Below are 26,368 nucleotides of genomic sequence, written 5' to 3'. Positions count from 1 at the left end.
GACCACCCTCTTCTAGCTTAAAAGGTTTCAGCAGAGAGATCTGCAGTTATTCTAATATTTTTGCCCTTGTAGGTTTTGGTTTTCTTTCATCTGGCTGCTTTCAGAATTTTCTCCTTCATATTAACTTTAGTGAAGTTGATTATGATGTGTCTGGGGGATGTCTTATTTGGGTTGAGTCATGCTGGAGTTCTGAAACTGTCTGCTATCTGAATTTCAGAATCTCTTGGCATGTCTGGAAAGTTCTCCTTCATAATCTCATGGAGAAGAGACTCTGTGCCTTGTGGAGCCACTTCGTGGCTTTCGGGGATCCCTATAAGACGAATATTGGTTTTCTTCTAATTATCGCAGACCTCTCTCAGAGAGTGATCTGTTTTTGCCCTCCATTTCTCTTCCTCTTTGAGAGTGTGGGAGCATTCGAAAGCTTTGTCTTCAATGTCAGAAAATTCTTTCTTCTGCTTGCTCCATTCTGTTACTGAGGGATTCTACTGTGTTTCTCAGATGTTTGAGGGTTGCAACTGCTTGTCTAAATGTGTCCAAATCTTAGGCATTTGGTCTTTGAATTCGTTGAATTCGTAAGATATCTTTTGGGTTACTGCTTAGAATTCTAATTTGGTCTTATTTGCTATCCAGATTCTGAATTCAATTTCTGACATCTCAGCTATTTGTTTGTGCATGGGATCTTATGCTGTGTCTGTCCCATTGATCTTTGGGGGAGTTGATCTACTCTGACTGTTCATATTGCCAGAGTTTTTCTGTTGATTTCACCTCATGATTGTTTTTCACTGTTGACTCTGGCCGTCCTCAGAGTTGGGAGGTGTCTCTCCAAGATTAGACCCCAGCGGGATCGCTCTATTGTTGCTGGATATTTGTAGGGAGTGACCCTGTGTAGTTCCTCTGGGGCTGCCCCAGCCAGGGAGTTCTGGTTGTGGAAGCAGCTCTGGAGTGTGACACACCTGGATCCAGCAACAGGGAGGGAGGTTGTGCGCACAGTTCTGGGAGTGGCGCCCAGTGAATTTGGCACAGAGAGCCCAAGGCTCCAGCTGTCTCTGGCCAGGAGAAGGGCTCTGCACAGAGGTAGGGAGGGCTCCAGAGGGTATGCGGCTACCACAGTCCCTAGCCAGATGAGTGGTCTGGTGTGGAGTCAGGGAGGGTACAGGAGGGAGGATGCAGGGTTATGCGTCTCTTGCAGTTCCTGATCAGGGCATGCAGAGCCCCAGTGGGCTCAGGTCATGGGTTGGGGGTCAGGACGCAGCTCTTATGGAGGTCCAAGTGGCACCAAGCCCAGGAGTTTTTAGTTGCTATGAGGTGTGATGCCACGGCACTCTACCCAGGGCAACAGCTCAAGGCTCCAGTATGCCAAAACCGGTCTCACTCTGCCCCTGATGGTTAAGGCTGTAAGGCAGCTCAGTCCCCGCCTTTAGGCTGCTCAGTCAGTAGGTTATTAGCTCCTGTCTGATCCTTGCTCTGCGACCCTGAGGGTGGAGCTTGCTGGGGCAGTTCTCTCACAATGGCTCCCTACGGCCCGCAGCTAAACACTATTAGCTCCGTCCCGCTCAGCGGCTCAGTCTGGGGCCCTAGACAATGCCCAAAGTTCTTCACACTCCTGCTCAAGCTCTCCCCAAAGGCAGTTCAACTGAGTGCCATGTCCAAAAACACTGAAACAGTTCACAGGTAAGTCCTTTCCAGTTTGCAGTCTCACTGCTTCTTGTACTTACAGCTGCCGGCAGGATTAGGTCAATCTTACACACACAACCAGTTGCCAGTTTTCCACTGTTTTTGTCCTCCTCTTGGCTTCCAGAAGTCCCTTGCTGACTATATCCTCAAAGGGATGATTATGGGCAGATACCACCAGCCAGAGAAGCCTGGAGTCTTATCTCCTCAGACTCACCATGCCCTGTTGTAGGGAGGCTGTTACTCAGCCGCCATCTTGGATTGTCTGTCCTCTGAGTATTTTTTTGTTTATCTGTTTATTTGTTTGTTTTTGAGACAGAGCCTCAAGCTGTCGCCCTGGGTAGAGTACTGTAGCATCACAGCTCACAGCAACTCCAACTCCTAGGCTCAAGCGATTCTCCTCCCTCAGCCTCCCAAATAGCTGAGACTACAGGCGCCACAACACCGGACTATTTTTTGGTTGCAGCCATCATTGTTGTTTGGTGGGCCCAGGCTGGATTCGAACTGCCCAGCTCAGGTGTATGTAGCTGGCGCCTTAGCCACTTGAGCCACAGATGCTGAGCCAGATTTTGAGTATTTTTTTTTTCTTTTTTTATTGTTGGGGATTCATTGAGGGTACAATAAACCAGATTACACTGATAGCAAGAGGGAAAGTTCCCCTTGCAATCTTGTCTTAACCCCAAAAGGTGTGGCACACACCAAGGCCCCACCCTCCTCCCTCCTTCCCTCTCTCTGCTATTCCTTTCTTCACCCCTCCCTCCTTTGTCTCTCTGCTCTCCCTTTACCCCACCCCAACCCCACCATGACCTTAATTGTCATTGTCTTCATATCAATGCTGAGTACATAGGATTCATGCTTCTCCATTCTTGTGATGCTTTACTAAGAATAATGTCTTCCACATCCATCAAAGTGAATACAAAGGATGTAAAGTCTCCATTTTTTTAATGGCTGAGTAGTATTCCATGGTGTACATATACCACAGTTTGTTAATCCATTCCTGGGTTGGTGGGCATTTAGGCTGTTTCCACATTTTGGTGATTGTAAATTGAGCTGCAATAAACAGTCTAGTGCAAGTGTCCTTATGATAAAAGGATTTTTTTTTCCTTCTGGGTAGATGCCCAGTAATGGGATTGCAGGAACAAATGGGAGGTCTAGCTTGAGTGCTTAGAGGTTTCTCCATACTTCCTTCCAAAAAGGTTGTACTAGTTTGCAGTCCCACCAGCAGTGTAAAAGTGTTCCCTTCTCTCCACCTCCACGCCAGTATCTGCAGTTTTGAGATTTTGTGATGTGGGCCATTCTCGCTGGGGTTGGATGGTATCTCAGGGTAGTTTTGATTTGCATTTCTCTAATAGATAGGGACTGTGAACATTTTTTCATATGTTTGTTAGCCATTCGTCTGTCTTTAGAGAAGGTTCTATTCATGTCTCTTGCCTATTGATATATGGGATTGTTGGCTTTTTTCATGTGGATTAATTTGAGTTCTGTATAGATCCTAGTTATCAAGCTTTTGTGTGATTCCAAATATGCAAATATCCTTTCCCATTGTGTAGGTTGTCTGTTTGCTTTGGTTGTTGTGTCCTTAGCTGTACAGAAGCTAGTGTCTATGTCTCTATTTTCGTGCCAGTACCATGCTGTCTTGACCACTATGGCTTTGCAGTACAGCCTAAAATCTGGTATGGTGATGCCCCCAGCTTTATTTTTATTACTAAGAACTGCCTTAGCTATACAGGGTTTTTTCTGGTTCCATATAAAAGGCAGAATCATTTTTTTCCAAATCTTAAAAGTACGATGTTGGTATTTTAATAGGAATGGCATTGAATAGGTAGATTGCTTTGGGAAGTGTAGACATTTTAACAATTTTGATTCTTCCCAGCCATGAGCATGGTATGTTCTTCCATTTGTTAATGTCCTCTGCTATTTCCTTTCTGAAGATTTCCCAATTTTCTTTACAGCGATCCTTCACCTCCTTTGTTAGGTATATTCCTAGGTATTTCATTTTCTTTGAAACTATGGTGAAGGGAGTTGTGTCCTTATTTAGCCTCTTATCTTGACTGTTATTGCCGTATACAAAGGCTACTTGTGGAGATTGATTTTATATCCTGAGACATTACTGTATTTTTTGATGACTTCCAGGAGTCTTGTGGTTGACTCTTTGGGATTCTCTAACTATAAGATCATGTCGTCAGCAAAGAGGGAGAGTTTCACCTCCTCTGCTCCCATTAGGATTCCCTTTATTTCCTTGTCTTCCCTAATTGTATTGGCTAGAACTTCCAGCACTATGTTGAATAGTAAAGGTGACAGACGACAGCCTTGTCTGGTTCCAGTTCTAAGAGGAAATGGTTTCAGTTTTTCTCATTCAGTAAAATATTAGCTGCGGGTTTGTCATAAATATCTTCGATCAGTTTCAGAAATGGGCCACTATGTCTATACTCTGCAGTGTTGTGGGTTGGAAAAGGAGGCTGTATTTTATTGAATGCTTTTTCCACATCTATTGAGGGGATCATATGGTCTTTATTTTTGCCTCTGTTAATATGGTGGATAATGTTTATGGACTTGCGTATGTTAAATCAGCCTTGTATCCCTGGGATGAAACCTACTTGATCTTGATGTATGACTTTTTTGATGATAAGCTGTAGTCTATTGGCTAGGATTTTGTTGAGAATTTTTGCATCTATATTCATTAGTGAAATTGGTCTGAAATTCTCCTTTTTAGTTAGGTCTTTTCCTGGTTTTGGTATCAGGGTGATGTTTGCTTCATCCTCAATTTTTTGGAATAATTTCTGCAGTACAGGAATAAGCTCTTCCTTGAAGCTTTGATAGAATTCTGGTATGAAGCCATCTGGACCAGGGTGGGTTTTTTTGTTGGAAGCTTTTTTATTGTTTCTTTAATGTCAGGGCTTGAAATTGGTCTTCTCAGGAGCTGTCTCTTTTCCTGGCTACATCTAGGGAGAGGGTGTGATTCCAAGTATTGATCCATTTCTTTCACATTGTCAAATTTCTGGGCATAGAATTTTTGGTAGTATTCAGAGATGATCTCTTGTATCTCTGTGGCATCAGTTGTTTTTTTGTTTGTTTTTTTTGTAGAGACAGAGTCTCATTGTACCGCTCTCGGGTAGAGTGCCATGATGTCACACTGCTCACAGCAACCTCTAACTCTTGGGCTTACACGATTCTCTTGCCTCAGCCTCCCAAGCAGCTGGGACTACAGGCGCCCGCCACAACGCCCGGCTATTTTTTTGTTGTTGTTGCAAACCCACCACCCTTGGCATATGGGGCCGGCACCCTACTCACTGAGCCACAGGCGCCGCCCATCTGTGGCATCAGTTGTTATTTCCCCTTCATCCTTTCTGATTGAGATTTTACTTTTCTATTTCTAGTTATTCTGGCCAAAGGTTTATCTATTTTATTTATTTTTTCAAAAAACCAACTTTTTGTTTTATTAATTTTCTGAATGATTCTTTTCTTTTCAATTTCATTGATCTCTGATTTGATTTTGAATATTTCTTCTACTGGGTTTAGGCTTAGATTGTTCGTCTTTTTCCAATTCCGTTAAGATAGCTTGAGAGTTTGTTGATGCACTCTCTTTCTGTTTTTTGAATGTAGGCATCTAAGCGATAAATTTTCCTCTCAAAACTGCTTTTGCAGTATCCCACAGGTTTTGGTAGCTTGTGTCTTCATTGTTCTGCTCAAGGAAGTTAATGATTTCCTCTTTTATTTTTTGTGCACGCTACTGACATTGAACAGAAGGTTGTTTAATTTCCATGCCTTTGTGTGGGGTTGAATGTTTTTGTTGGAGTTGAGTTCCACCTTTAGTGCATTGTTGTCTGAGAAGATACAAGGCAAAATTTCAATTCTTTTGATTCTGTTGAGGTTTGTTTTGTGTCCTAAGATATGATCAATTTTGGACCATGTTCCATGGGGTGATGAGAAGAATGTGTATTCTTTAACTTTGGGTTGGAGTGTTCTATATGTGTCTATCAAGCACAGTTGTTCTAGGTTCTCATTTAAGTCCCCTTATATCTTTGTTTAATTTCTGTTTAGAGCATCTATCCAGCTCTGTAAGAGGAGTGTTAAATTCCCCTGTTATTATGGTAGTATCAGATATGGTATTGCTCAGAGTGAGTTCTTTAAAGTCTGTTTCAAGAATTTGGGAGCATTTAAATTGGATGCATAAATATTTAGAATTGAAACGTCGTCTTTTGTATTTTTCCCTTAACCAATATGAAGTGACCATCTTTGTCTTTTTTGACTTTAGTTGCTTTATATCCATATATGTCTGAAAATAAGATTGCAACTCCTCTTTTCTTCTGAATTCCATTTGCCTGAAAAATTGTCTTCCAACCCTCAGAGTTTTAATTTGTCTTTTGAAGCCAGGTGTGTTTTCTGTAGACAGCAAATGGATGGCTTGTGTTTTTTAATCCAGTCAGCCAATCTGTGTCTCTTTAGTGGGGAATTCAAGCCATTAACATTTATTGAGATAATTGATAAGTGTGGTAGTGTTCTATTCATCTTATTTTGTGAGAGTCCATTGCTTACTTTTATCTTCTGCATTCGTGTCAATGTTAGGTTCAGTCCTTTAGTTTCTGAGTTCTTACTTTGCTGTTGATCCATTGTGATGGTCTGTTTGTAGAACAGGTTGAAGTGTTTTCCTATAGAGCTGATCTTGTTGTGGCAAATTTCCTCAATGTTTGTATATCCGTAAATGATTTGATTTCTCCGTCAACTTTAAAGCTTAGCCTAGCAGGTATAGAATTCTGCTCTAGAAATTGTTCTGTTTAAGTAGATTAAAGGTAGATGACCATTGTCTTCTTGCTTTTTCATTAGAGAAGTCTACTTTGGGTTGGAGTGTTCTATATGTGTCTGATGGATTTGCCCCTGTAATTCAACTGGTGCTTACTCCTGGCAGCTTGCAGAATCTTTTCTTTTGTCTTGACTTTGGACAGGTTCATCACAATGTGTTTTGGAGAAGCTCAGTTAGAGTTGAGGCAACCTGGGTTTCGATATCCCTCTGAAAGGAGTGTGTCAGAATCTTTGGTGATATTTGGGAAATTTTCATTTATAATATTTTCTAGTATGGCTTCCATTTCCCTGGGACATTCTTCTTCCCCTTCTGGGATTCCTATAACTCGTATGTTGGAACGCTTCACAGTCCCTTAATTCCGTCAGTGAACGTTCTGCTTTCTCTCTCTTCTGCCTCTTTAACTGTCTGCGTTATCTCAAGAACTTTGTCCTCTCCCTCCGAAATTCTTTCTTCTGCATGGTCTAACCTGTTTCTGATACTTTCTATTGTATCTTTAAGTTCCCTAATCGACTGCTTCAGTTCTTTCCGCTCTGCTATATCCTTTCTGTATTCTTCATATCGTTCATCTCTTATTTGATTCTGTTTTTGGATTTCCTTTTGGTTATTTTCCACGTCATCATCAGTTTCCTTCATTGTTTTCATCATTTCCTTCATTGTTTTCATCATCTGTATTCTAAATTACCTTTCTGTCATTCCTAACATTTCTTTATAGGTGGAATCCTCTGCAGTGGCTACCTCATGGTCTCTTTGAGGGGTTGATCTGGACAGGTTCTTCATGTTACCAGGAGTTTTCTGCTGATTCTTCCTCATGAGTGATTTCTTTTACCTGTTTCCTTGCCCTAATTTTCCTTTCACTTCCTCTTGCTCTTTATGTTGCTATGCCTGTGAGGGTTTCGATGAGTCAGCTGCTGGTGGAATTAGACTGAATGAACACACGCAACCACTTTCCAATTTTCCACTGTTTTTGTTCTCCTCTGGGGGTCCAGAAGTCTCTTGATGACTCCCTGAGTCCTCAAAGGGATGATTATAGGCAGATCCCACCAGCCAGGGAACCCTGGAGTCTTGTCTCCCCGGACTCCCCGTGCCCAGTTGCAAGGAAGCTATTACTCGGCTGCCATCTTGCTTGGATCGCTCGATTTTTGAGTATATTTTGAGAATAGCGGAGAGAACTAGTGATAAGTGAAATGTATAAATTTAGACATATTACTATGGCAGTGGTATACATGATAAAAGTTATAGAGACTTGATAAAACCAATATAAAAGTTATTTTCACTTTGGGAGGCTGAGGCAAGAAGATTATTTGAGGCTAAGGCATTTAAGACCAACCTGGGCAACATAGTGAGAATTCGTTTCTGTAAAAAATTAGCCAGTGCAGTGGCACAAGCCTATAGTCCTAGCCACTTAGAATTAGGCAAAGGAGTCACTTGAGTTCATAGAGTTCAAGGCTGCAGTGAACCATAATTCTAACATATGTATGCTTTCCTATTTTAGGAATTTCTTCTTCAGACTCTAGGAATGCAAATCTCTATTTTTTGGATGTTGTGCAGCAGGCCAATACTATTTTCCATCTTTTTGACAAGCAGTTTAATGATCACCTTATGCCACTAATAAGGTTAGTCAAATTTTCTGATTTTCATTGACATTTTGATGAATGTTATACATAGATTTTTATTAAATTTTTAAAAGTAGGACACATTTATAAAATGTCAAACTGGAAAGGGGATATGAAAGAAGACATAAAAATCTTTATGAAATAAAATGTAAAAGTTCTTCTTTCTTGCCTTCTGTTTTTTTTGTTGTTGTTGTTTGTTTTTACTGTGTTATTAATTTCGGTATGTTTGAAAAGACTTAATCTGTCATAAACCTAAAACGGAAATCTGATGTGAAAGAGGACCTCCATAGTGACACTCAGCAAACATGACATACTTCAAAAGATTCAACAGACACAGTCTACTTTTTATGAAGACACAAAAAATTTTCTGAGACAGATTTTGATGAGGCCTATATCAACTTTCGTGAACTTTCTTAAGCATATGAAAAATAATGTATATGTGAGCATGCTTTGCAAAATTGTCTTTTCAGCACTGTTATTGAAGAGTAAAAATAATCACATAAAATTTTTGGCATTTTGTTATAAACATTGATATGCCAAGACTAGTCCAGAAGCAGTTTCAAAATCACTTGTGATACTTTAAAAGGGAATATATTCTGTTGTTGTGGAGGCTTACCACCAGATCTTCAATCTATGGAGTTAATTTGGCAAAAAGGAATTTACTTTTAAAGAGCTGTTAGTCCATATACCGGAGGATTCACATTATTAGGGTTGCACATGACTTGTTATTTTTGGTGTTTTGACATTTGATAGCACTTATAAGACAAATCAGATTGTTAGGTTTTTTTTTTAATTAGGAAAGTTAAATACAACTAGACTGGCTATTAGCCTCCAAATTTTAATTAGTATAATTTACAGTATTCTTAAGACTCTGATATTATCCTGTGACTTTTATTACTATATTAGATATTACTAGATATTTATTTATAAATGAAACCAAATATCTCTACAATTTCAAAATCACATAATTAGAGGATGTCTCCTTAGGGATTAGAATAACAAATCATCTTCTTCCTTGCGTTTAATTGGTTAATTGTTTCGTGTGACTATTATGATGCATTGGGCATAAGGAATGCCAAATAATTATGTGTTTCTTGAATTTGTGAATAAATTAATATGTATATATGTATTTTTGAATATATATAATGTAATGTAATACACATGCATATGAAAAAGTTTTAGAATTTATAAGGCTATTAATGTGATTTTCTTTCCTTTTAAAATATACAATAGCTCTTCTCCTAAGTTATCTGAATGCCTTCAAAAGAAAAAAGAAATAATTGAACAAATGGAGATGAAATTGGATACTGGCATTGATAGGCAAGTTGCTGGTTTTATTTTTTTCCCCTTTTTTTTGAAATTGAAAAACACTGTATCATAGCAGCATGCAAATAATTTTCCAAGAAAAAAAAAATTGTATCTTAATTTCACTGTCTTGCTATAGTATTTTATTTTTGTTCAGTGCCTTCACTCTTACTAGAATATTATTTTTATTTGATCTTGACTTTTTTTTTTTTTTGGTTGTCGCAGTTTGGCCAGGGCCGGGTTTGAGCCCCACCACCCTTCATATGTGGGGCCGGCGTCCTACTCACTGAGCCCCAGGCACTGCCCTGATCTTGAAGTTTTTATTTTGGACTGTCTCAACTTTTGTCATGCTTTTCCTCGCTAAAGTTCATCGCTGATTTAAAATGTAAAATGTGTGTTGACTTGGTGCCCATAGCATAGTGGTTATAGCATCAGCCACATACACCAAGGCTAGTGGGTTTGAACCCGGCCCAGGCCAGCTAAACAACAATGACAACTGCAACAGAAAAATAGCTGGGTGATATGGCGGGTGCCTATAGTCCCAACTACTTGGGAGGCTGAGGCAAGAGAATCGCTTAAGCCCAAGAGTTGGAGGTTGCTGTGACTATGATGCTATGGCACTCTACTGAGGGCGACATAGTGAGACTCTGTCTCAAAAAAAAAAAAAATGCAAGATGTGTGACTCTTTTCACTTGAACACTTAGAGGACATTGTAGGGTTATTACTAATGGGCTGATTTCAATATTGTTGTGTCTCAGGGAATAAGAAGGCCTGAGGAAAGGGAGAGAGTTGAAGGGAATGGTTAGTCAGTGGAGCAGTCAGAACACACATAATGTTTATCCATTAGGTTTACTATCTTATGTGGATATGGTTTGTGGCACCCCTGAACAATTATAATAATAATGCCAAAGGTCACTGATCACAGATCACCATAACAGATGTAACAAGAATGAAAAAGTTGCCTGGGCATGGGCTGTGAAACCACGGCACTCTGCCAAGGTTGGCAAAATGAGATTCTTATCTCCCAAAAAAAAAAGAGTGAAAAGTTTGAAATATTGTGAGAGTTACCAAAACACAAAGTGAACACCTGCTGTTGGAAAAATGGCATAGATACATTTGCTCAATGCTGGGTTGCCACAGACCTTGTAGAAAACATTGTTAATTCCTATGTATTTTATTCTTTTTGATGCTATTGTAAATGGGATCGTTTTCTTAATTTCTTTTTTGGATAGTTATTAGTGTATAGAAACACAACTTATTTTTGGATGTTGATTTTGTATTCTGTAACTTTACTGAAATCACTTGTTCTAATAATTTTTTCATGGAATCTTTAGGATTTTCTGTATATATATCTGCAAAAAGAAATAGGTTTGGGGGGTGGTGCCTGAGGCTGAAAGGAGTAGGGCGCCGGCTCCATATGCTGGAGGTGGCAAGTTCAAACCCAACCCGTCCAGAAACTGCAAAAAAAAAAGAAAAAAAAGATACAGTTTTCCTTCTTTCCAATATAGATTTCTTTTTCTTGCCTAATTTCTCTGGCTAGGACTTCAGTACTATGTCGAATAGCAATAAGAGTGGGCATCCTTGCCTTGCCTGATCTTACAAGAAAAGCTTTCAGCTTTTTTCACTGTCAAGTATGATATTAGCTGTGGGCTTGTCAGACATGCTCTTTATTCCTTCTATGCCTAAATTGTTGTGAGTTTCTATCATGAAAGGGCATTGGATTTTGCCAAACACTTTTTTTCCTTATCTTCAGATGATCATATGGTTTTAATCATGCATTTAATGTGAAATATCACATTTACTGATTTGTGTATGTTGAACTGTCCTTGAATCTCAGGAATAATTTTTCCTTGATCACAGTATATGATCTTTTTAAAGTGCTGTTGTATTCAGTTTGCTTGAATTATTTTGATGATTTTTTAAAATGTATATTCGTCAGGGTATTAGCCTGTAATTTTCTTTCCTGTGTATCTTTTGTCTGGGTTTGGTATCTTGGTGATGCTGTTCTTGTAAAATGAGTTTGGAAGTGTTACCAGTTCTTCCACTTTCTGCAAGAGTTTGGAAAGGATTGGTGTGAATTCTTTAAATGTGTGATAGAAATTCACCAGTGAAGCCATCTAGTCCTAGGCTTTTCTTTATTGGTAGGTTTTTGATTACTAATTCAATCTCCTAATACATTATTGCTTTGTTCAGATTATTGATCTGTTCAGATTTTCTATTTTTTCAATTTAGTTTTGGTAGGTTGTATGTTTTTAGGAATTTACCATTTTTTCAGGTTGTCCAATTTGTTGGTGTATCCCTCTTTTTGTTTTAGTCAGAACTACATTAGATTATACATTCACAGAACTTCATTTAACATTATTACAATGTATATGTACATGTATTGTAAGCATTACTTCCAAGAAATATATATTTTCCTAACAGTTCTTTATGTCAGTCCCTTACATCTGTTGTGGATATGGGGATCTTGTCTCACATTTCTTCTTTGAATCTTAGGTTACTCCCATATCCATGTGTGACCCATTCACTTTTTTAATCTTTTCCACTTTATCTTTTCCTTTATACCACTGGGCCTTTTTATCATTGATTTAAAAAACACCTTAAACCTAAATATCCTACTGTATTTCTACAACCTTTTATTTTTCTAACTCTTAAATTTTCCATATAGCTGTTTTCTGATCTCCGCAGGACCTTCGTCCCTTAATTTCTTTGTCTTATGCCAAGCTATTATCCTTTTCCTAGCCTTACTTCATTCATTATTATGCGTAAGTCATGTGGTTCATCTCTTGAATTACTCCTTTGTAATTACCATAAAATCCATCTCCTTCAACTGGAGCTGTCTTACAGAATCTAAACTCTGATCAGTACAGTTTGTTTATTGTCATAAGTGGATGACTGCTTGCTTTCGAGGAATATGACATAAACTTATATGTTGTTAGTACCATGACAAATCCATGCCCTTATTTCCAAGGTGTTTTTCTAAATGTTGGCCATTCTTTTTAAGTTCTATATTATTGTCTCACCTTTGTCAGCATTCTCTCTGTACTATTTGAGCATCCTTAATAGAAAACTTTGAAGTCTAAAATGCTGCAAAATTCAAAATTTTTTCAGTACTCACATGAAGGTGCAAGTGGAAAATTCTACACTGACTTCATGTAATGAGTACAATCAAAGCATAGGCTTAAAACACATAGTTTATTCAGCATTCTCCAAAGGTAAAATTTCCCCCCACCCTCTTTAGCTGTTATACGTGCTTTAGCTGTTTTTCGTGCTTGCCTAAATTCCACCCCCCCACCCCCCGCCCCACAATCACACCCACAAAAGGTAATAAAATAGCATGTGTGCAGGCCAGATGTGCCAACAGCAGATTGCTTATGATTTCCTACATGAAGCCTAGGTGTATGTGCCTCACTGTGTTTCCTTTTTTGTTGTTGTTTTTTGGCTTATTCTCTGCTGAATAAGATATTGTTGAAAATGTCAAAATGTTAAAAAGCCCTGTGGGTAACTGGTAAGAAAAAGAGGCCTAGGCATGGTGGCTCACACTTATAATTTCAGTTCTTTGGGAGGCAGAGGCAGGAGGATCACTTTAGGCCAGAAGTTCAAGATTCACCTGGGCAGCATAGCAAGACTCTAGTTCTCTAAAAAAAGTTAAAAAATAAGCTGGGCACCGTGGCATTGCCTGTACCTCCAGCACCTCAGGAGGCTAAGGTAGGAGAACTGCTTGCGCCCAGGAGTTTGAGACTACAGTGACCTATGATTGTGCCACTGTACTCCTGGGTGACAAAGCAAGACACTGTCTTAAAAAAAAAAAAAGGAAAGAAAGAAAAAGAAAAATAGGAAGAATTTATATTTATCTGTAGCACAGTCAGGCTATTGGAGAAACTGGATGTGGCAGCATCAGTGTGAAACATCTTATGGAAGAGCACGGTGTTGGAATGACCACCATGCGTGACTTAAAGAAACAGAAGGAAAAACTATTGAAGTCCTGAAAGTAATGAACAGAAGTTAATGAAAAACAGAAAAAGACTACATAAAGCTAAAATTGAAGATCTCAATCATGTACTAAAAGAATGGATCCATCAGCTCTGCGGTGAACACATGCCACTCAATGGTATGCTTACCATGAAACAAAGATCTATCCCGATGAGCCGAAAATTGAAGGAAACTTTGAATATTCAACAGGCTAGTTACAGAAATTTAAGAAAAGACATGGCATTAAATTTTTAAAGATTCATAGTAAAAAAACATCTTTTGATTATGAAGCAATTCATAATCAAAATTATGAAGAAATTCATTTGTTGAGTTTGCCACTTTCATTGCTGATGAAAATCTGTTGCCAGAACACATCTGTAATGCTGATGAAACATCTCTTGTTTTGTCATTATTGCCCCAGAAAGACACCGACTCAGCTGATTAGACAGTTCCTACAGGAATCAAAGATGCCAAGGACAGAATAAGTGCTGGGATGTCCTAATGCAGCAGGCGTACTTAAGTGTGAACTTGCTAGAGTAGGCAAAATCTTTTATCCTCCCTGTTTTCAAGGAGTGAATATCTTGCCAGTGCATTATTTTGCTAACAAAATTGCATGCATCATCAGTGATATTTTTTTGATTGGTTGCATAAACGTTTTGTACTAGTGGCTTGCTCTCATCACAGGGAAAGTAGACTGGATGACAGCTGCAAGATTTGTTACTCCTTGAAAACCATTCTCATCCTCCAGGTGAAATTCTCATCACAAGCAATGCTTGTACTTTTCCTCAAATATAGTTTCATTCATTCAGCCGTCTGAAGAACAATTATAAGAACACTTTCTTGGTCAGTATGCTAGTAGCAGTGAAAGGATGTTTGGATGTGGAAAGTTTTCAAAAGGAGTTTAGTTGGAATGCAATGGCTAAAGACATACTTGTGCATACCTGGTATAACCTCTGGCCTATGACTATGTTCAGTGATTATAAAGTAATGACTGAAGGATTCTGTATGTCAAGTGAGGAAAAAAATAATCCCTGACCTCTGTACATATGAAAAAAAATGTACCCTCAGAGTGCCTCGGTAAGCTGAACAAAGTGGAAATTGAAGTTTAACGTCAGTATTGAGGTTGTAATTGTTCATTCTTCGATAATGAAATAGCCAAAATGGTTCTGAATCAAGGTGATAATAGTGACAATTATGATGATGTTGCCAACACTGTAGAAAAAGTTTCTGTAGATGACATGGAGAAAATATGCAATGGCAGTAAAGGACTAGGGCAGCATGTGTTCATAACAACTAGAAATCGTGTCAGTTTATAAAAATTAGAGACTTCTAACACTTTTGGTGTCTAGAGGAAACATATTAAAAAGCCATCTAGCAGAATGTCTGCTCATCCCTAGAGGACCCACTTCCTGGCCACTCAATTGCTTTGGATATTTCTTTTCACCTAAAAAAAAAAAAAAATGCAGTGTTCAATAACCTTTTAGTCAAAACACAGCATCATAGGAAGAGACAAAAAGCCTGCCGTTTGTTGTTGTTTAATAGCTGATGTAAGTATTCTGGTTTTGCTAGAATACCATGAACACATTATTTTTTCACAGTACTAATGGCAAGTCATATTTTTTTACTGTTAAGTACTTACATGCAAATAAATGTAAGGACATGATTGCTGTCTAGAAGCATAGAAGTTCAGAGTCAGGCATGATGGTGCTGCCATACAACCACAGATTGTTCACGTGGCCGACGTGAGATAGTGACACCTTTGCTTTCTGATGCTTCAGTGAATGAACGTACACAAACTTTGTTTCATGCACAAAAATATTTAATATGTTATATAAAATTACCCTCAGGCTGTGTGTATAAAGCATATATGAAACATAAATGAATTTTGTATTTAGACTTGGGTCCTATCCCCAAAAGATCTCACGTATATGCATATGTTCCAAAATCTGAAACAAATCCAAAACACTTCTGATTCCAAGTATTTCAGGTAAGAGTGCTCAACTTGTGTATTGTTTGGCCTTTGTTGAAGGTCCTTAGTTGTTAAGGAAATAAATTAGTAACTGACTTCTAAGATTTTTAAGATTTCCTTAAATAAAATATTGCTCAAAGAGTCTGTCCTCTGTTTTGAGCAGGAAAATGATAAAACCAAGAGCTCTTTGATACTAAGACCTAGAACTTACTTTTTCTAAAATCTGGAGTTTACCAATAGCAAAGCAGTTTTATGGTGACATGAAACTAATTAATTTTCATTTAATCTATTATAAATAATATAAAAGTAAATACACAAAGTAAACAGATTAAACATATTGTGTTCTTAATTCTCTAGGACATTAAATTGTATGATTGGACAGATGAAGCATATCTTGGCTGCAGAACAAAAGAAAACAGATTTTAAGCCAGAAGATGAAAACAATGTTTTAATTCAATATACTAATGTGAGTAAAATGATTCAGTTTCCTAGTAAGAATGTCTGCTTTTTAAGTACTTTGTTAAATTTTCATTGGTGTATCTGTGCCCTAAGTTTTTTTTCTTTTATATTGAGAGATTAGGAATCTCTATGTATTTTCTCTTTTTAACTGAGCTAATATATATTTCTATATAATAAGTGTAGAAAAACTTTTACAGGCCTGTGTAAAAGTCTGTGCTTATGTAAGAAAACAAGTGGAGAAGATTAAAAACTCCATGGATGGAAAGAATGTAGATACAGTTTTAATGGAACTTGGAGTACGTTTTCATCGACTTATTTATGAGCATCTTCAACAATATTCCTACAGTTGTATGGGTGGCATGTTAGCAATTTGTGATGTAGCTGAATACAGGAAGTGTGCTAAAGACTTCAAGGTATGTATATATGAATATTAAACTTGTAAATAGTCTCAGGAACATAAGTCAGACCATTAAAAATCTGTAATCATAATAACTAGAGAAAAGTTTGTAACTTCTGTTGATATTGTAGGAGCGATATCTAACACATGCTTATCTGAAAAAGTGTTGTTCTGATTGTATTTTCAATATTAACATATTTTTGCCTTGTGTTTTAGTTTCAGTTCCACAGTCCTGGCCTTATTGACATCATGGCTAATACTATATATATCACACATTAGGAAAATAATACTTTTTCTTCATGTATGTCTCTCTGAAACATTTTTTCTTAAGGTTCAAATTATTGAAGAGAAGTGTTATATTAATGATAGGTAACTAGTTCTAGTCCACGGACGTATAAATGATTGCTACTATTGAAGGAAATTGACATAATATCTTTTTTTAAAGATTATAAAGGTTTATGCAACTACTGAAATTTTTCAGTTTTAATCCTGTAGGTGCTTTAAAAAAAATTTAATATATAGAATTAAATATATAGAATTACTCCCCACACTAGTAAATTCTGACAGGATGTGAGAAATAACAGACTAATTGTAGAACTGGAAACTGTTTTGTTTCAGTGTTACTTTTTTGCTTCTCTCAATTCAGATTCCAATGGTATTACATCTCTTTGATACTCTGCATGCACTTTGCAATCTTCTGGTAGTTGCCCCAGACAATTTAAAACAAGTTTGCTCAGGAGAACAACTTGCTAATCTGGACAAGAACATACTTCACTCCTTCGTACAACTCCGTGCTGACTATAGATCTGCCCGCCTTGCTCGACACTTCAGCTGAGGTTGAATTTACAAAGGAAATGTGTTGTACTTCAGAAGGCCTCGGTTGATAGAAAGCACAGGAGACTCTTAGGACACAGCCAACATTTTATGAAAAAATGACCAGAAGAAAACAGCAGCCATACTTACCCTTGACGTTTTATTTGACATTTGGACACCACTAACTATATTTTAGGGTTTTTTTCCTCCTCAGTTGAATTTTATTTCCATTTTTGAACTTATAAATTTCAAATACTGTAAAACTATGCGTGACTGTTTTCATTCTGGAAAATGTTGATGTCAGAAGGCAAATAGAATGTTACCAGTCTTCTGGTTCTTGCTCTTTAACATACTCCATTTGGAAATTTAATTGTTTTGCATTAATAATAGGTGAAATACAGTAAAACCAAGTTTACTATTCCATCAATTTGTAATGCCCTATTTAGCACTGGCAATTGCATATCAAGTTATTTTAGGTTTTCCTAAATAATTTTTTTGCCTTTTTCAGAAGGCAAGCATAACTTCTGTAGTTGGTTGATTGAATTTTTTCTGAGGTATAACAGTAGTACTATTCCAAGAAAAATGTCATAAACTAAACAAAAATGGTGAAATGTTTTATGTAGATATTAGGAATGGGTCATAATCTTTCTGGGTAAGACTTAAAGGTTACTATTTCTCATTTGGCAAGTAGATTTTAAGCCAATTCTAGAAAGTAATTAATAAAAGTACCTTATTTTATATTTCACTTAAGGTAGGGTGGAGGACCATATTTATTCATTATTTTGATATTATAAGGGAAGTAAAAAAAAAAGTGAGGTATAGTCTAAAAAATGCATTTGAGAAATTTTGGCAGTGTTTAGATACAATGCAGTTCTTTTCTGTCTTAATGCTAAACTTGAATAAGAGAGAATGGCTGAACATGCAGGTAGTTTTATAAGGAGTTGGGAATTGGTAGATATCATATATTCTAAGTTTGAAGATAAGCTTTGCAAAGACTGGTTGCTTTTCATATCTGTAGGCTTGTCATTGTCCTTTTTCAAGACATTTCTGAAATTATTCCTAGTTGGATATAGTTGATCAAATTGGTTTAATTTGGTGACATAATAAATCACTTATAAAATTTTAAGCATCAAGTAAAAATTTAGAAAGGCCATTCTACAAATTTGTTCTGCAAGAATGCATTTTAAATTATATGTAGTGTTTCAGCTTCCATTGTATGGTTTATAGGTTTCTGGGAACAGATAAACTTTAATGTTCGTTCTTGGCATTTCTCCTTTAATGTAGGCTTTTTGGCCTGATTTTGGAAAACTGCTTTTCTTCTGAGGACTTTATTTAGAATGGTAATCAACTTTACTAAATTTTCTAGGTCCAGAGCTAACTACTGTTCAAGTTACTATTGACTAAATTTATTTCATTTTATGTTTAGCCCAGTATTATCAAGGTAAGCAAGGAAAATGAAGTATGCCAACTTCTGTCAAAGCATTTTAGGACATTGTGGCAGCTTTAGAAGGCTGTCTAGTTTTTTATTCTTTAGCCAAAGGAGAGCCAGAAAAGATTTTGGATATCAGAGAAAGTCATATGCTTGTACTATTGCCATTTTAGGAAGCTCTGATGTGAATTCAAATTATACCTCTGTTACTTAAAGCCAACAATTTTAAGGCAGTAGTTTTACTGGCCATTTGAGCTCTTTGTACAGTGTCAGTTTGTTAAAAAAAAAAAAAAAAATCTCAAATAAAAACATGAGATAACATTTTAAGACTTCCTAATCAGAGAAGTGCTTCAAATTATTTTGTTTGGATTAATTTTTAAAATGTAAAGCATATACTTGTTGCTTAGGTGTTTTGTTTATTATTTCCATGCTTGAGTTCTGTGCAATAGTTTTCATTATATCCACTTAGAGGACAGTGGAAAAGAAAACTCATAAGTGAATATACGTAATTTAGAAGTGTTAACGTTAATTAATGCTCAATAAACAAATTCCCTACAAATGTTTTTTATTTCACTCTTTTTATGTTTTAAGACCATCCATTCTGAATCTTAAAAATGATTTTTTTATTTAAGATTTTGAGAGGTTTTTTATTTCTCACAGAATAGGTTTTCTCACTTCTTTTTTTAGCAGAAAAATACTTAACTGTATAACCAAACAGTTTGGTCTAAACAGATGGTCTTCCTCTAAGAAAAAAAAAATCGTGTGAAGGAATATGCATTCTTTGTATTCTGATTTTTAAAGTATTTCATGTTTATAGACATCACAAAATTTTACCCAAAATTTATGGCTTAAAAGAGATGATCAGTAAATAAAATGTGCACATGGTAAAATTTTAGGTAGAAATAAATGGAACTTTGTATATTATTAACTTTAACCATCATTTAAATAAGGGGAATCTTTGCAGTATTCCACAGTTGTGAGCAAACATGCAATTTTAGGTAATGTATCAAAGTAGGAAATATGCTCTGAAACAGTACAAATTGTTTTTCTAAAATTTGAGTATATTATGTGAAATACAGAACACAGGTTGAAGAAGATAGTTTAGCTTCTGTAGATTATGATGTTGAGTATGACTGTCAACCAGAACAGACAAAGAGTCCTTATGAAGAATTATTAAATAACAGCTTGCTGGATCTTTAGACAGAGGACCATCTAACTATTCCAAGATAATTATTGGTTTCGTCTTGAGGATTGCCGTAGTTATAAGTCCTTAGGATAGTTTTAAAAACAGCTGCTAAAGTAGGTTAAGTTATATTATATTTTAGACCATTCTATCTCCCCTTTCACTTCTAAATACAGGGTGGCCAAGAGCTTTATGGCCCTGTATTTCACTTTCTGAATACGAACCTTCTAGCTTACAGTGAAATAATTTAGTCATCAACCAGTAGATTAATTCCAAATGGAGAATTTGTTTTCTTAAGTTTTCTCACTTCATAAGATAAATATTTACAAGTATCTGGGTAAAGACATTTTGGTTCCTAAAATGCCACAAAACCCCTTAAAGTGGTCACATTTGTAAGGTAGTGACTAGGACACACCTGAACTGTGTGTGAGAGACAGCAGGGTTCACTCAGTGCATAATTTTTGGTGACTAAAAGCTCACATCTGGGAGCTTAACATTCTTTTGATGTCAAAATATTCTGTACATTTACCCACATATTGTTCCTGGATTTCTTAGAAGTGTGAAATGTTTTCTAGGGGCATATCGAATTCTCCTGATTTCTGATGGGGAATTTGACATACAAAGCATTCTGTGCTTTCACCCAATTAGTTTAACTATATTCAGTTTCTATATTATCTCTCTCTGCTTAAGAAGATCTATCCTGTGATATATTATGTACTTTGGAAGAAAAGACTAGTCCTTATTTTTAGACTAAATAATTCTACGTGAAGTAAAAATGACACTCTAAAAAAATTTAATGCATAATGAAGATAATAGCTACATTTTTAAAATTTGAGTCTCATATACTGTGCTATAAAGTCTTTTGGATATATTATTTGATTCCAGAGCAACCCTAGGATTTGACAGGTGAAAAACCTAAGGCACAAAAAGGTAAGTAGACCAGTGGAGGTCTACAGCTGATAAAAGGCTCAGATTGAAAACTAAACTTTTCTCACTCTTAATGTTTTATATACTATTTTTGTTATATAACATAAATAGGTTCTTTAGTTTGATAGGCTTATTAGTTTTACTTAATCTTTCTTTTCATCCAGTGTTTGTGTCTGATCATAGCACTTAGATTATGAAGTTGTATACAGGGTCAGTGTTCTAATTTACTATTGTATTTTTTTTATTATTGTATTCAAGGTATCACCGTATTTTTTTAATTTGGTTTTTAAAATTGTGTTGAGTGTAGTCATGAAATTTTAATTGTATATTGAGTTTTTATCTAATAGAAATCTATCCATCAAAAAATTTCTTTATTGGATATTATTTTATATCATTATAAGACTTTTTCCACTTAATAATTTTCACAATAGAAAAGGGTCCATGTATTGTACCATATTTTGTAACATAGGAGTGACGACTCTGCTTTGTAACATATGAGGAAATGAGACTGTTTTGAATGTCATAAGCTTGCCAGTTCTGTCAAGCATTTAATTTATTGGTAGTTTTTTAATGGTTAATGTTAGAGTGAATGTGAGACAAAAAGTATTTAGTATGTTGTCAATAGAGAGTCATTTTTATAATCAAAAACTGCCTTAACTCTTAACCTTTTATTTCTACCACTGATTAATCATTTCTCTTCCCAAATTTAGGCAGGAAACAACCTCTCAGGTGTATATGGGAGAGAACTTTGATACTTAGAAAATAGGGAATTCAACTGGAGAAATGAAACAGCTAGGCTGATAACCCTGGACTTAACAAAATTCGTACTTTTTAACTAGTCCTTATATATTTTATCACTATTACTTGATAGATGCCAGTAAATTTTAGTTCTTGTGATTAAATAGCTGTTGGGGGAAAGACAAGTAATTAAACATACTGGCTCATTTTCTGCACGGTTTAAAAGATTGCAGTCTTTCTCACCATAAAAAGCTAATTTAAACAGGAATATATCACATCATACTTCAAATAGCAAACAACTTCAGAGGAAAGTCATTTATTCAGAAGGCATAGATTTGTGCTAGACAGCAGTGATACATTACAAATATATAATTATTTGCACTAATATTTGAGCAGGTGGAATGGATTAGAACATGGTCTACATTATGCTGCTGATAACATGTATTTTTCTGTATTAATATGTACTGTGCAACATGTATTAGAATTGTCAATAATTCATTTTAGCCAAGATACTAATATTTATATTACTGTGTTTAAGAGAGAGCATCCAACTGAGCCACTTTTAATTTCAAAGTCTGAAACTGGAATTAAGTTTACTTTCAAAAACCACTTAAATTACTTTACACAGTGAAAGGTCAGTAAAACATAGAATTATCAGTGCCTGGTGACTTAATAGGAAGAAATGTGGAGGGTTACGTTTCATTTATAGCTCAGATTAGTGACTTTCTTTGTTTTTACCATTGGGAATCTTAAATGAAGAAAATGTCTTATCCCTTTTAGCATATCTTTATATTAATAAACTAAGAGAAGACTGAATAGAACTAAGTTGAAGGAATTAATCTCCAGTGGTGAACTTTCAGATTTTTGAAATTAAGCTTTGAAAAGTGGGAAGCCTTCCTGATGCCCCTGTAATCTTAAATTGGCAGGTGCCTTTGAATTAGGCCATCCCTTTTTGCCTGCCTGTCATTTTAATCTTTACACTGTGAGTAACTTTGGTTCCTTTGAACTCTAGCCTTTTGCTGTGGCACTTGTATCAAATCTGCATATTTTTACTACAGAGAATGTTATCAAAATCTGGACAATGCTGACCTAAAACAAATTGTGAAGCTACCTCTAAGTCTTGATAATATTTTCCAAATACTGTGTACCATTTGGAAGATAACATGGGGATTCACTTAAATTATTTGAAAACACTTTATAAGGAATAATACTAAGTGCCTCTGTATTAGGATTCTCCAGTGTAATGTATTTTCAATTTTTGCCACAAGGGGAAGAAGTTATTTTTATAATAATCTATATTTTTATTTGATTTTAAGAAAAGAATTCAGATAACTTTACTGCACAGCATCTGTGAACACTTTATTGTCCGAATAGGGTGTGTGTGTTTAAATAAGATTGTGAAAGTCATGCATGAAGTGAAATTCTGGGAGAATTAATGACACAAAACCAAAAGAGTTTTAAAAAACATGTATGCACACAGTGGACACAGGAGTTAGACTAAGTTCACTATAATTAAACTTATATATCACATTGAATTCTTTTATCAACTTGTTAAGAATAGTAAAAAACCATTGATTTGTTTTCTGTAGTCTGCTTTTCTTAAAGAAAAATTTTTGGAACAATCTCAAACTTAAGGGTTGTAAATACTGTACAAATACGTTTTTTTCTCCTACAAGTAAGTTTCTGTTATAATTCTGTATTGCCCTCCAGTATTTTTATATTTCCAAAATGAAAGAATTCTCCTGTATAACCACAATATAATATCAAAATTAGGAAGTTAATATTGACATGTTACTACCTTCTTATCCTCTCAGACCCCACTCAAGTTTTATCAGTTGTCCTAATAATGCCTTATATGGATCCTGTTCAAAATCATGTATTGCTTTAGGTTGTAATGTCTGTAGTTTCTTAGTTTTTCCTTGGTTTTTGTGACTTCTGGCACTTTTGTAGATTATAGGCAAGTTACTTTATAAAATGTTTACATTTGGACTTATGTTTCTTTACAATTAGATTCCAGTTGTACTTTTTTGGCAGGGTTACAGATGTGATTGTGTTCTCATTGCGTCTTGTCAGGTGGTACGCAGTGTGCTCATTCCTGATGATGTTCATTTTGATCACTTGCTTAAGGTGCTGCCTATCAGGCTTCTCCACTGCAAAGCTGTTATTTTCCTGCTGTAACATATATATATATATATATATCCTGCTCCTAATCAAGTTCATGATTTTCTGTTCAGTGGATTAATTATAATTTACTATTTTTACCAAATCTCAAATTGTCCAAAATTAGGTCAGTAGGATCCTCTTCAGGTTGGCTTCTGTGTTCTTTTGGCATATTCCTGTCGTTTTTAAAGCACTTTCTTACTTCATCTTGTACTTGCCTAGCCCCAGCTCTGGAATCAACCATTCCTCCACCTGTTCGTGAAATTGGTGATTGGAAGCCAAGCTTTGTATATGAGATGTACTTACTATGATTGAGATATCACTGCCCCTGCTCAATGGATAGTGCTAGTGAGCTTTATGTGGCTACCTACACATATACATGTTTTAAATGCACTGTCTTCATCCCACTTGAACCTCATTCTCCCATAGTGGACTTCCACCTCATTCAGGAGGAAGGTGTCCTGGCCCCATTCAGCTACTGAAGTTTTGGCTTTAGGACACAACAGGGAGAATAAGAATGGTTATTACAGGAATCATGTAAAGATTTTAGGATTATAAATTTAAAAACTACTCATAGTTTCATTTAGAAACAACAATACTTTGGTGGGGGGGGTTGTTTGTTTTTATTGTAGTGAGCAAATTAGGAAAGCTGAATTGAGGAAGGTTAAGTGTTACACCAAAGACACAACTTAAATTCTGAAGGAATTAAATTTGAAATGCATACCATGTTTTTCTATATCTCCTTGCTACTGTAATTTCTGTTTATAACAGAATACATCAGAGAAACTGTGTGAATGAAAATACAACCCGTGAACATTGAATACCAATAGGATATTTTGTCTAATAAAATTCAAAGGAAAAATGATACAATTGTTGTTTTTGTAGGCCTTTAAAAATATACTTGTTAAGTAAGATTACACTTACTGTGAGAAAGAGGTGTGTATCTGGGCTAGATCGAACACATTAAGATAAACTTCACATGAAATAGGAGTCAAACTGTGGCACAGAGAAGTTAAATAACTTGACCAAAATTATGTATCTAAAAAGTAATAGAGTCGATTCAAACTCACATCTTTAGGCTTTCAGAGCCATTGTTTTAACGACTTCGTTCTATCGCCTCTAGGAAGATTTCACAAAGGAGATTGCATTTCAACTGGGTTTTTATAAGACAGATAGCATTTCTGAAGTAGGGCAAGGGAAGGGGCATTCTATACAGAAGTAACTCACATTTGAAAGATGTGAATGGGAAGAGTGACGTTTGAGTAGAGCTCAGAGTGTGTTCTATCAAAAAAGTCAAGTAAAATGGGAATAGTTGAGTTGGAGTCAGCTTATTAGTCTTCAGTGTTGTGACAGTTGATTCAGGCTTTATCATAAAGACACCAAAAAGCCATTGAAGATTAAGTAGGTGAATGACATGAACAATTCTGGGTCTTATCTATCTGATAAGAGCACCGTCTGTGCAGTGAACTATGGGAGAGGACTGAGCAGAAGCTGTGCTCGTGCACTAAGCTGGATGGGGAAGGCCTCGACAGGGTGGTAGCACAGGGATGAAGAGCGGGTGGCGGTAAGGCGCCGGCCCCATATACCGAGGGTGGCGGGTTCAAACTCGGCCCCGGCCAAACTGCAACCAAAAAATAGCCGGGCGTTGTAGCGGGCACCTGTAGTCCCAGCTACTCGGGAGGCTGAGGCAAGAGAATCGCTTAAGCCCAGGAGTTGGAGGTTTCTGTGAGCTGTGTGACGCCACGGCACTCTACCGAGGGCCATAAAGTGAGACTCTGTCTCTACAAAAAAAAAAAAAAAAAGAGCGGGTGGCGGACTCAGGAGACATTTGGAAGATTGAACCTACAGGACTTACCAGTTGTTGCTTTATGGAGAAGGATAGGGATTAAAAATGATTCCAAGATTTCTGACTTAGGTATCTTGGTGAATGTAACACCGTGAACTTACAATATGCATTAGGAAGTGTAAGCCCAGCAGGAATGTCAACAAGTGCCAACAAGGAGAACTTAGTTCAGGTCATGTAAAATATTTAAACTTTCTGCAAGCCCAACTTCAGCGTCAGCAACCTTGAGTTTCCATCAGGCTTCAGATGTTGAAGGCACCCATCACACAACTCTCTAGGACTTTTGTGCTCAAATCTAGATCAAAGGCTCTTTCTGCACCCCTCCTCACTCCTGATTCCAAGGTTCATTCATTTTTCTGCCTTAAAATGATTGAGAGTGGGACTAGAAGATCAGTCACAGTAGAGTAATTTCTCACATCCCAGCTTAGACCACTTTAATCACCACATAAGAACACAGAGTCCCATCTAAACCTACACATCGGAAGGACTTCTACAGTGCTTCAGCCAACCCCACATCTAGGTGCTAATACCAGTGATGATAGCTAACACTGATGATGGAGCACATACTCTGTGCCTGGTGCTTTCTTGGTGATTTTATATTCAGTCTAACCCCAAATGAGGTAGGTTACTAATATTGTTATTAATGAGTTAATACTTAGAGAAACTCAAAAGCCAATTTGTGGTGAAAGTCACTGCAAATCTGCCCAGGTAGATTGCGGGTAGAACAAGGGCAGTCACACATTGCCACCTGTGCTATCAAACATCTTGCAACATATGCAAAATCAATTGGTCAGAGTAATATTTAGGTCTGGATCTTTGATGACTTCACATGTTCCTCCAAGATCAACTGATGAATTAGCGAGTTCATTTTGTATAACAAAAGAGTCTAGCCTGGATAATTTTTCCCAAAGAAATTTCTAAGAATATAGTGGATTTATCTCCTATCATAAGCCAAAACTATCTACTAATGTCCCCAAAAGTGGATCACTTCACAAAACAAAGTAGGAAAGTTAAAAAGTAAAAAATCCCAGGAATCCTGCCTCTCAGAGCTGAACTCTGTTAATAGTGATTATACCGATTTTGACTGG

General features: G+C 36.5%; 1 protein-coding gene across 1 annotated transcript in view; it reads left to right on the top strand.

The window, feature by feature from the left end:
• The window catches only part of EXOC5 (exocyst complex component 5), an 83,546-nt gene extending 61,753 nt beyond the window's left edge, over nucleotides 1-21,793 (top strand). Inside the window, exons 14-18 of the mRNA XM_053601582.1 lie at nucleotides 7,965-8,085; nucleotides 9,319-9,405; nucleotides 15,689-15,797; nucleotides 15,988-16,203; nucleotides 16,834-21,793. Coding sequence (XP_053457557.1) covers nucleotides 7,965-8,085; nucleotides 9,319-9,405; nucleotides 15,689-15,797; nucleotides 15,988-16,203; nucleotides 16,834-17,022 — 722 coding nt within the window. The 3' untranslated portion in view covers nucleotides 17,023-21,793. The remainder of the gene's footprint in view (nucleotides 1-7,964; nucleotides 8,086-9,318; nucleotides 9,406-15,688; nucleotides 15,798-15,987; nucleotides 16,204-16,833) is intronic.
• Nucleotides 21,794-26,368: the final 4,575 nt, after the last annotated feature.

Source organism: Nycticebus coucang, chromosome 9 (genome assembly GCF_027406575.1).
Source record: "Nycticebus coucang isolate mNycCou1 chromosome 9, mNycCou1.pri, whole genome shotgun sequence".
Lineage (NCBI taxonomy): Eukaryota > Metazoa > Chordata > Mammalia > Primates > Lorisidae > Nycticebus > Nycticebus coucang.
This window is presented reverse-complemented; position numbering and strand designations above follow the sequence as displayed.